General features: G+C 39.4%; 1 protein-coding gene across 2 annotated transcripts in view; it reads left to right on the top strand.

The window, feature by feature from the left end:
* Window positions 1-12,351, top strand: part of dis3l2 (DIS3 like 3'-5' exoribonuclease 2) — a 297,452-nt gene that overhangs the window by 217,364 nt on the left and 67,737 nt on the right. For both annotated transcript variants that reach the window (XM_078563912.1, XM_078563911.1), the window contains one exon: window positions 2,569-2,648. In XM_078563912.1, coding sequence (XP_078420038.1) covers window positions 2,569-2,648 — 80 coding nt within the window. The remainder of the gene's footprint in view (window positions 1-2,568; window positions 2,649-12,351) is intronic.

The raw sequence follows: 12,351 nt of genomic DNA, 5'->3' as shown, positions 1-12,351 counted from the left end.
ACATAAACAGGGCAGGTTGTAAAATCTATCTTGTTTCATTGTAGAGCTGTTTGTAACTGCTAAGAAAATTGGAAGCACATTCTTCTGATCCTAAATGTACATCTTGGACTTCTCTTGATTCAATTTGCAAGCAATGTGCATTGAGTAGTTTACATGGTTGTACAAAGCATTGTTGGCTTGTTTGGTGAGTTCAAGCAAATAAATGCTTCAGCATTTTAAAATTAGATCATCAATTCCCGGCCAAGCTTTGTGTTTCATTTTGACATAATTTATTTGTACATGGACAATGCAAAAGTTGGTACAGTCTTCTTTGAATGTAGAGCAAAGATTCACATCTGTTCAACAAATAAATTCCATTTATAGGAACTCAGGAATAGGGTTATGGTATTTAGCCCCTCGGGCCTTCTCTGCCATTCAATTAGAGCAAGGCTGATCCATGATCTAACTCCATATATGGCACTGTATATGTAGTAAAGTTTCCCAACAATTTACACGCGCGTAATCAGATAAAGAAATTGACACTGAGCTAAAAGAGGAGACATTTGTGCAGATGACCAAAAGTTTGGTTGGAGGTAGTTTTTAAGGAACACCCTAAAGGAGGAGAGAGAAGAGGAGAGGTTTAGGGAGAGAATTCTACAGCTTAGGGCCAAGATAGCTGAACAGATCGATGCCAGTGGTGAGAACAAAGAAAGTCAGGTCTGCACAAAATGCTAGAATTGGAGGATCACAAAGTTTTCGCAGGGTTGTAGGGCTGCAGGAAGTTACATGGTGGAGACGGGCAAGACTATGGATGGATTTGAATGATGATAAGAATTTAAATCTGAGGTGGTGGTGAATTGCGAGCCACTGTCGGTCAGCAAGAACAGGGCTTGGTGTGAGTTAGGCTGTGGGCAGCCATGTTTTGGGTGAGCTCACGTGTTCAGAGGGTGGAAGCTGGGAGAGCATTGGGAAAGTCGAGTGTCACGGAAGTATAATAATTCTCAATATTATTGTGATTTATTGTAAAAGTAGGTTAATAATGGGGTTTGGATAGTTTCCCTGTGTGTGTGTGTGTGTGTGTGTGTTGGAAGGGAGGGATTTGATTGAATTGGAGACAGCTAGTCTGGAGGCTTTGACTGATCAAAAGAAGCTAGGTTTGAAATGTTACATACGTAAACATGGCTGAAGTCCTAAAATGTAAGATGAGGAGAATTTGCATTTTTAGATAAATCAGGGCAGTTTGACTTCCAAAGAGATGGTAGGATGTTTATACCTAGCCAGAGAAGCTAGGTCAAGCAGTGTATTTTTCCCAAAGGTACTGACATGGAAAGATTTACATTATGAGAAAGGTAAAGTTCCAAAGACATATGGGAATAATGAAATTTACATTGCAAGGGAGAAACATGTATAAAGGAGAATGAGACGATGTGTCAGGGAAGGCATTGTAAGATCAACAGGAGTGTGAGAAGCCTCCAGTATTTGTGCATTAAGCCTGCTGTCTACAGAAACCAAAGCTGGGAAAAGCCACTTTGAATTCTACTATCCAGAGAATTGTGTTGACTTGCCTGGATCTGTTTAAAATCTTTTTTTTACTGTTGCCTTAAGGGAAGCCAGATTAATTAGGGGTTTTAGGAGTCATTATAGTAGTAATTTGCAAACCTATGTATGTACTTGAAATCTTTTCTTTTGTTAATAAATGTTTAATTTAGTTTTTAAAAAAATCTCAAGTCTTGGTGGACTAATTACTTATGAATTCAGGGCACCCATCTTGAAATAAATATAACTTGCAAAAACCATTGTATTGGTGTGATTAAGTTTCCCTCGTGGATTTGATCTGCCTGGTACACATCATCTGTCATGTCATAATATGAGTCTGGAATTAACAAAAGCATGGATGACAGTTTCACCAGCAGATGGACTGAGGCAGAGAGAGCTGATATAATTTTGATTAGGCCTGTTTCAGTGCTTTGGCAAGGATGGAAACTTGCAAGAGAGATCAGCATGGATTTGGGAGGCAAAATATTCAGGAACTTTGGAGAGAAAAGTTGTAAATGGAGCAGTAGTTTGCAAAGATGGAGGAGTTAGAGTGAATTTTTTTTGAGTGGGGTGATTTTTGAAAGGGAGCCTGACAGTACCAAAAAAGAAGGAACTGTTTACAATGCAGTCAGCCCAGGGACCAGGGAGGGAAGTTGAGTGGTGACATTTTTGTGAGCATAGAATCCCTTATTCCTTTCTATTATGTGAGCACTATGTGCTTACTGGCTTTCTGCTGGTAACTTGTCTCATTGGGTCAAGAGTTTTTCTGCTGCAACTTCTATTCAAAAGAACTAAATCTTTTTGTGTGGTAGGGTTTGAAAAGAACATACACACTGCAAAAACTTCAAAGGTGCTTTCCCAGTGGTTCTGCCAATCTTTTTGCTATTTTGGTGAAGGCATTTTCATTCATAGGTGGAAACTGAACAACATTCAATGTAGTATTAAGACCACACTGTTGTGTTGTAGACCTGACATTTAGCAAAACTGGAAGTATTCCTTTATTTTTGCTTGAAACATTAATCCAGTGCCATTGAACGTGTCCCTCTTTTACAGTCGAAGATCGCCTTTACCTTGGATAGCGAGACAGGAATGCCTCAAGGATGCTACATCTATCAGTATAAGGACAGCAATAAGTAAGTTGTCCTTTTTGGAAATATTTCTAACAGCTTTTTTTCATGTTTTAATCAAACTTCAAGTTTTATATCCTATAACCTTAAATAACAGGTGGTGAGAAATGACAAAAATTGCACATTTCGCATTTGTCCCCTTTCTGAGAATTGTTTTATGTGTATTAATGTAGCAAGAAGCAGTTATTGTGAATTTTTGAACTTTTTTGTTTCATTCTACTGTGCTGTAACAATTCTGTGATTCTATGACCTTTGATTTTTGTGAGATGGTAAAATTGGGGTAAGGAGGTACATTGGGAGACAGTTTTGAACGTTAGCTTTGGTTCTCTAAATTAATCGTCATAGCACAATCCAAGGTATAAGGTGAAGCACCATGCGAGAGATAAAGACCTGATAATAGACTGGTTGCCTGAGTTTGCTTCCAATGTAGAAATAAAGAATAACGTTTAAAAATCTATGCTGTGATTCTCTCAGGTCCATTCTTGCCCATGGAGCCTATCCATGAGGAATTAAGGATCCCCTACAACTTGTAAAGAAGCCTCTAATTTTGAAACAAATCACCCTGCTATGTTGAAATGTCCCTTTCCAACTCACAAAAGTGGCCATTTGTTTTTCAGAGCAAGTAAATTTAAACTACACACAAGACAGGAAATTTACTAAGTAGTTTAGGCCCCCTTCTTAAAGGATAGTATAACAAGAACACACTCACAAACTCATATACCTCACCTTCACAGAGGGCGGGGCAGGCTAAAACAAGAGGGATGATCACTGAGTACACTGACTCCTGCTTTGGATAGTGAACAATAGTGGCCCAATCCTGGAGAAGATGATGAGTGCCCGTCCCTACTTCTCTCGCCTCCTCCCCATGACCTGATCCTGAAGTATGTAATGCAACTAGTGTATACAAGGTATAAACAGATTTGTACTGAAGACTCTTGTGATGCTTGAAACCAAAAGTTACAGCAACTAAAATCTGTAAAGCATAAAGTTCGGAAAATTAAAAAAAACCTGAGGCAAGTGTGGTAAGATGAGAGCAACTGCTATGCACAAAAATACAGTTGAAATTTCCAGCCATTACTTGACTAGTTTTGGCAACAATAGAATGTTCCATTGTAGATTTCACTAAGTTTTATAAAATGCCAAGAGAGTGCAACATACTACTTTCACAATGGAAAAGCACAACCCAGTGTTATTTCACACATGTTGAAAGAGCACTTTATTTAAATATGCAGGTTCGATAAAATAATTATTCTAGAGATAAATGGCTTGTTACCACCTTGATTATATATCTTATCTCTTGCTATTTCTTAATTCAGTCTCCCTAAAAAATCAGAAAAAACCTCCAATGTATGCAAATTCTAAAGAGGATATTGAACTTTACCCACAAAGACATTTATTTCTGTATCTTCTTGTAGCGTTTAGAGCACGTCTTTGTGCTTTTCTTTTGTACTTAAAATGCCTGGAAAAAAATGTATACACAGTACTTTGGATCATTGTGTTAATTACTGTTTGAAAATTCTTCATGTTTAATATTATGCGTAATATCAACCAGAGGCAGACCGTGGTGAACTGGTGATGGTCATTGGAAAAACGATATTCCTGGGCAGTGTTTTGCCAGCTGCAGCTTCGATAACAACTATGAATCTACATTGGGGACTAAGGGAGAGACTTATTGGTCCAGATTTTGTGTAGATAATAATAATGGTGTGGTTAGCAGCACTCCTTGTTACAACAGAGTAAATCAGGCAACAACCTTTGGTGTTTACAGCTAAATATAGAAATCCTGATGTTGCTGTCATAAATAGCTCGCACTGCCTCAGTATCTTGCACTGGATCAGTCCTCACCTAGACGTGGCACTAAAATCAATGCAACGGCATGAACTCAGAGTTAAAGATGCCAAAAATGTTAAGGCATTCAGGAATAAGTGAATTTTTAATAGAATAATAAATAATAATTATTGCCAAGCAACCTCGCTAGCCCTGAAAATTTAATTTTATGTATGTGCAGTCTCATTCCTTCAGATTTTAATTATTGTTGGAGATTGGAGAAAAACATTTTTTACTTTTTCTTTCTCACGCCTCTCAATCTCATTTTTCATTTCCCTTCTCCTTCAAATTCTACACATGGGGCAGAATTTTCTGCCTGTTGGGTGGGGTGGGCCCGACCCAATCTCCGGTGGGCGGGGAGCCGATCCCCGCCGGAGAAGCGGGCCCGCCGACATTTTACGTGGGCGGGCCAATTAAGGCCCACCCAGCGTGACGTCCGGCAAGAAGTGCTATGCGCTTCCTGTGCGGGTGCGGGGGCGGATTCCCTAAAAGCGAGAGCGCATATCTCCCTGAGGCAAAGTGCTGCCTCAGGGAGATCGCTTACACTTTTAAAAATATGAAAAATAGGGAAAAAAAATTCCCTAATATGTCTCCCTTATGTGACAATGTCACATGAGATGGGACATGTTCATAATTTACATAATAAGTTTATTAAACTTTTTAAAACCCTACATGAAACCGTGTTTCATGTTTTTTCTATTGCCCGCCAGGGCTCCTGGCCTGCCCGCCAACCTTAAGGTTGGACGGGCAGGTCCTTTAATTGTATAATTGATCCTAACAATGGCCTCAATTGGCCTTTGACAGGCCTTTGACAGGCTGCGGGCCCGCCTTCATGAAAATTTAAATGGGCCGGGATGACGTCGGGGGTTCCGCCCGACATCATCCTGCGTCATTTTATGTGTCGGCGAGTGGGCCCCGCTCCCTGCTCACCGACGGCAAAATTCTGCCCATGATTTTCATTGATTTAAATACTCTAATTTACACCTCCTAGTGTAGACCCGCATGTCTCAATGAGGATTCCTCAATCTGATTGAAGAATGCTGTTGGGTGCCAGGCTGTTTCAGACACCCGATGACCATAAGTTGCCTCTGAGAAGTACATATAAAATCTATGGGAAGCTGTAAGCAATATGAACAACGAGTGCCATTTGTTCACCACTGTCTGCAAAATCCAGATCACTGTTTTTATCATTAATATTTATTGAAAAATTTTGCATAGGACATGCACTTGTAGCTCACAACTCATACATCCTATTAATCATGCAGTTCTATTAATATTTATCATAATGAATTGTTCTGTCAATTTGATTTTGCTAAATCATCTGACAAAATACAGTTTGAAACTCTGGCCACTAGCTGGCTTGTCTGAGTGAGTTTCTGAAGTCTCAATTCTGTCATATTTTTTATTATAAAAAAAACCTGTATTCATCAACTAACTGTGGGTAATGCCACGGGCGAGTTACTAGTCGCATATGAATAAGTATAAATGAAGATAGAAATGTAATTGTGAATTTTGTAGTATAATAGCTCCTTTAATTTAAGTTACAGTGAGTAACACCGTCAGGGATCTTATTTATATGTATATTATAACTAATTATGTTTTTCATAAACTTGGATCAAATTTTTTTCCAATAAGCCCACATGGAAAACAACTTGAGAAAAGCATGGAAACTGTTTTTAGTATGCAGGAAACACAATTAAACTATCAAACTACAGGGAAAAATGTGATGTACAGGAAATGTCTGATCAAGAGCATGGTTACTTGCAATTAAATTCAGCCCAAATATATAGAGTTCATATTTGGGTGATGTGAATTTATGATCTGAAAGGCAAATCCCTGAAAGGTGAGGTGGAAGTCCAGATTTTACTGTAATTGTTATTACAAAACAATTAATATAGTTTTGCGAGGACCAAAGCCATCACCTTTAGTCCCCACCAGAAACTTTGTATTATTACCGACTGATTCCATCCCCACCCCAACTACTGTTTCATACTTAACCAGATTGCTCACAATCTTGCCATTCCATTTGACCCCAAGCTAAGATTCTAACTCCATAGCTTCTCCACTGCCTACTTCCACCTCCAAAACATCATCCATCTCCTCTCCTACATCAGCCATCTGCTGGTTTAAATCCCCTGCCATGCATTTGTCACCTGCAGACTTGACTATTCCATTGTTCTCCTAGGCAGCTGATCACCCGCCACCCTCCAAATTTCTGCTGCCCAGGTCCTGCTCACCCATAACCATAATCCATGATGACCTATCTTGGTTCCTGGTCCTCTAACACCACTCATAAATTCCTCATTCTCCTGTTTGAATTTCATGTCCTTGTACTCTGTAACTTCCTGCAGTCCTATTCTGCCTCCCCTCTCTTTCTTTGACTTTGGCAGCATATTTATTGGTCCCTGCCGTTCACCTCACCATTTGTGGCGTTCAGCAACCTGAGCCCAACACTCTAGAATTCACTTCCTAAACTACTCATGACTCCTCATTCCTCTTCTCTTTTAAGACCCACTTTAAAACTTAACTTTTTTACCAAGCATTTGGTCACACCTCCTAATATTCCCTCCTTTGTAACATATGAGCAAGAGTAAGCCACTCATCCCCTTGAATATTTTCTGCTGTCCAGTTAGATCATGGCTAATCTGCACTGCAACTGATCTGCTTACCTGCCTTTACTCCATATCCCTTGATACCCTTACCTTAAAAAAAATTCATAAATTGGTACAGTCTTGAAAATTAATAAATAGAAGTTGGAGCTGGACGACAATGGAGAAGTACTGGAGGAGGATGGCTTAATTAACTGCATCAAACACTGTAGCAAATCAAGGAGGACAGGACCATTAATTTACTATGGTCGCAATCACAGCAGATGTCATTTGTAACTTTGGCCAGGGCAATCCCTGTGTTTGTAGGGTGAAAGCTGGACCAAAGAGATTTGAACAGCAAGTTTGACAGAGGAGATCATGGAGCTTGAAGGTGAGGACATGTTCAAGGATCCTAGAGAAAAAAGGGAAGTTGAGATAGGACTGTAGTTAAATAGTATGGATGGGAGAAGGACAGGCTTTTCAGAGGCAGTTTTTGTGCAAATAGAACTACAAACACTTTTGGCAAATGTCAGAACCAAAAAAAGGATGGCACTTACAGCAGTGCTATAGACTCTCAATAACATGTGTAGTATACACAAAGGTTAAGTGGTTAAGTTATTGAGTTGACCTTCAATCCACAATCTTTGAGTGTCGGCAGCAAAGCATTCCTTAAATGTGGAATAGTGCATACCTCTGGAAGATAAAATGAAAGTAATTCAAAATGGCAAAATAAGAGCAGGAGAGGAAAATAATTAATCTTTGTAAATTATCAGTTCATTGTTCACAGTGAGATGAGGGCCAAAATATGTATTTATTTTTAGTCATTGTCTCACCTCTTAATTGCAGTAGATGCTTATTGTATAGTAGTAGATTGAGTTAAATTAATCTAATTACGGTCCTGTGGCCTATGCACCACATCATTAAAACATAACTGTCATGCAGTATTACAAGAAACATAGGGCAGAATTTTCCCGTTGGCGATTTGGGGTTGGGGTCTCCTCGCCGACGGGAAAATGACGCGGGATGACTTCGGGAGGAGCACCCAACGTCATCCCAGTCCATTTAAATATTAAGGAAGGCGGGGGGACAGCAAAATCAGCTGTCTGCCCACCGACCTGTCAATGGCCAACTAAGGCCATTGACAGGATAATTAAGCTTGTTAAATGCCCTGCCAGTCAAACCTTAAGGTTGGCGGGCAGGCCAGGAGCCCCAGCGGGCTTCTGATAATACATGAAACCTCATCCACTAGCAGGATCAGGTTTCATGTCCGTTTTTAAAAATTTCAATAAAGTTTATGTGCTTCTTATGAACATGCCCCATCTTACATGAGGGGGACATATTAATTTTAATATTTTTCTATTTTTAAAGATTTTTATACTGTCAGTAATCTCCCTGAGACAGCACTTAGTCTCAGGGAGATGTGTGCTCTTTCGCGCGCATGCGCGGAAGAGCACACTTTGACAGATGGGGAATCCCTCCACCCCCCGCACAGGAATTGCATAGCGCTTCCTGTCGGGCAGGCTGCTGGGCGGGCCTTAATTGGCCCGCCCACTCAAAATGGCAGCGGGCCCCATTTTGGCGGCGGAGTTCGGCTGCCCTCCTGCCGCAGAGCTGGGGGGGCCCGCCTGCCCATGAAGGTAAAAATTCTGGCCATAGTTTGTAGAATTTTGCAACTTTGTTTGCTATGTTCTTATAATAATGTACCATTTAGATCATCAATAATAAGACACCATGATGTCTGAAGTAACAATGCAGGCAAGAGTTGTAGTACTCCCAGAAATGTTTTACCGCATTTATTAGTAGTACACAAAGTAATTTTAAAATTGCTCTGTAAGTAGTCAAAAAGCCAAAGTTCTACAATATGGATGCCATTGTACTATGGAAACCTTTGCGGTATTGTTGGATCAAGAAAAGAAAACCCTATTAGTCACTTGTTATCTTTGGCTTAGCTATATCTACGATTCTGAAAGGAAAACATTTCATCCATGATCAGCAATGTTCTCTAATCAGATGTGGCACATTGATTTCATAAATTGGTACTTAAATGAGATACCTAATTGTATTTTGGCTTTGAACATTGAAACATTATCCCAAAATAGAAAATCCTTTCCATGAAACACACAGGATTGATTGTGTGCTCAGCTAATATTCCTTGACAGAATAAAATGTCACTGTTTTAAAATTATGTGTAGCTCCATATTAGGACACTGACTAACTCTTTTAATATTGCAATGCTAGTTTGTCAGAAACTTATGTACTATTATTTATCATTCTCCAGAAGTTTAATTGCAATTCAAAAGGTTTTGTATGGTTCCAGTGCCCAATTCTTTGATGTGGTGGTTTCCATTGTCCCTTGAATTTGAAGTTGATGTCACATGACTTAGACAGTATTGCCAAATTTATGAACTAGGACTAATTATTTATATATTGGGTCACATTCCCCAAATAGAACCTGCAGTTACTTTTTCTCACAATTTACAGAAAATATTTATTGTAAAGTACACAGGTTATGTCATTGTCAAAGATTACATTCTTTTTCATGAGTTTATCTTCTGAAAACAACAGCTTGCATCTCCATAGCATCTCCCTTAAGACAAAAACATCCCAAGGATCTTTACAGATTGGTTTGAGGAAAACGGACACATCAGAAAGAGAAAGCTGGGAAGGATGATTTAAAGTTTATTAGAGGAAGAGAAGTTGTGGAAATTAATTTCAGTGAGTGGGGCCCAGGCTGCTGAAGGCTGTGCCAACAAGGGAGGAAAGGATGCACAGAATGCCATATACAGTGGGATATAAAGCCTTTGGAGAGTGAGGGAATATAGGGCTGGTGGAGATTTGCAGGGAATGAGTGGACCAAGACAATGGATTGATTTAAAGACAAGGACAAGATTTTTAGATTTAAGGTGTTGGCAAACAAAGAACCAATGTATGTCAGCAAGGTCGGTTAGTTGACAAGGGGAATATTGGGCAGGATGTGTATGACAGAGTTTAGCAAAAATTAGAGTTTAAGTTGGGAAAAAAAGAGGGTCAGGCAGGAGGATGCACTAGTAGTTGCTCAGGAAAGCTCATTATGAAGTAACATGACTAAGACAGTGAATATATCTGTCAACAGATTTATGTGCTCTAGTTCATTTGAAAGTGTGTAATCATTCACCATTTTGTACTCCCTGAAGGCTCCACTCACAGGCAGCAGCATTATGCCTGCTATTCAATTTATCAAATTTATTCTCTAGAATCAGCCAATACTAACTTGAAGAGCTTCCACATCTTGTATTGGTTGTAGACAGTTTTAATAATTTCACTTTAGTTTTTTAAACCTGCTCTGGCACATGAAGGAAGGAGGAAGGAAATACCATTTAGCATTCTAACTAGGGTAGTGACCAGGATTTTGGTAAATCACTGTGGTGTATGCCACTCCTTTAGAATCTTGCACTCCTATTTTCTCTTTCTCACAGCTTTTTTTCACTTTACTACTTGGTCACTGCTCTCATGTTCGTTTTCTCTCTCTCTCTCTCTACTTCTTTCCCTCCCCTAGTTCAGTTGTTGCTCACTTGCTCTGCCCATCCCTCTCCACTCAGTTTCTCTTTCTTATTTTCTCAACCTGCTGAGCTTCATTTGTAATCTGTCACCCTGTCACTTGGCTTCTGCTCATTCGCTTTGCCTCCATTTGATTTTTCTCCATCACATTCTATCCCTGCTCTCTCACTAAATTGCTGTATTTTCTTGATTTCTTTGCCTCTGTCTCAGCTGAGTGAGTTGTACTTTTCTGACTTGAATATTTATTTGCTGCTGTATCTTTGAAGTCATGCTGCATGTTGCCACCAACAGCATCTAGTCTTGTATATCTAGTCTGCTGAAAAATATAAATTATGTAGATATAAGCGAGCTTTTTGACTTGGATTGGATTTGATAAAATTCTTTATGCAAAACAATATGTGGGGGTAGAATGTTGTCTAGGGGGTGGCACATTTGGAAATCTGAAAACAGATGAACTTACCAAAGAGTTTTACTTCATGATTCTTTGGAATCAGTTATTTCCTGTGCACAACTTTTCTTCAGGATTGGATGTAGATTATACATGGTTTGTGCAAGGAACATCTTAATCGGCCAATTAGCCTTAGCTTATTCAGACTTTATAATGTCTTAAGTGGTGAAGTGAAGACTGCCACCTTTTACTTGAGAGAAAAGGAGTGGTAGGAATCGTTAATAAACATTTCACCTCACTTTTACAGAGGAATGTCAAAACTATGCAAGTGCCTGGAGTGGTGTAAAAGAGCCACTGTAAGATAAATATTCAAAAGGAAACTGTATTAGAAAAAATTATTGGGAGTATAAGTAAAAAAGTCATCAAGCCCAGATGGTATGCAAATTAGAATACTAAGCAAAGTTGTGAAAGAGATAGTGGGAGGCACCATCTATAATTTTCCAAAACAATGGAAGTTATGCCTGAGGACTAGAGGTTGTCAGATGTTACACCCTTTGTCAGGAAAGGTGAAATGGATAGATCAAGAAATAGTAAAAGTCTTGCTTCATAGGTTAATTTTTGAAGATGGATATTCTAGGGCCAAGGCTGCGCAGGGACAAATTGTACAAAGTGCACAAGAAGAATGCTCCAACAGGAAGATGACCTCAATGCCCAATCTTCCTATCAGGTCTGATTTAAATATCATTGGTGTACTTTATTGGAGCAGCAATGTGAAAGTCTAGATGCAGTTTGGGGCTTAAAAGACAACACTAACCTTAATGGGTAGTTAAAATGGAAGCCTCATGAAACAGCCTGAAAAAGTTAGAATTTGATAGGCTGTTGGAGCAGGATCTTCATGTGGGCAATTTCTGATGAATATTAATTTTTTACATTTATTTATGCTTATTTGAAGCTGTCTTTGCATATTGGTTGATTTCTCTCCACATACCATACAAAAAAAGACAGGTATACATAGGGCATGTTAGTACCCATAATCACACCGTTTATTTGGAGGAAGTGAGACAAGTTAAAGGAGAAAACTGTTCAAATAAGAAAACAAGGTCAGCCAGGCAGAGGAGGGTGGTGGTGGATGGGGATTGTTCGGGCCTCCGTTCAAGGAAGGAGCGGAGAGTCCTCTGACTGTCTTGGTGGGGGATAGAAGTGTAGAGGGATTGTATGTCTATGGTGGTGATTAGGGTCAAGAAACCGTAAATTGTAGAAATTACAGAGGGTGCCAGAGGAATCACAAATGCAGGTGGGAATAGATTGGACAAGGGGAGAAAAAATAGAGTCGAGATAGGAAGAAATAAGTTCAGTGGGGCAGGAACAG

This window comes from Cetorhinus maximus, chromosome 19 (genome assembly GCF_964194155.1).
Source record: "Cetorhinus maximus chromosome 19, sCetMax3.hap1.1, whole genome shotgun sequence".
Classification (NCBI taxonomy): domain Eukaryota; kingdom Metazoa; phylum Chordata; class Chondrichthyes; order Lamniformes; family Cetorhinidae; genus Cetorhinus; species Cetorhinus maximus.
Note: the sequence above shows the minus strand (reverse complement) of the source record. Positions and strands in the feature narration are given on the sequence as shown.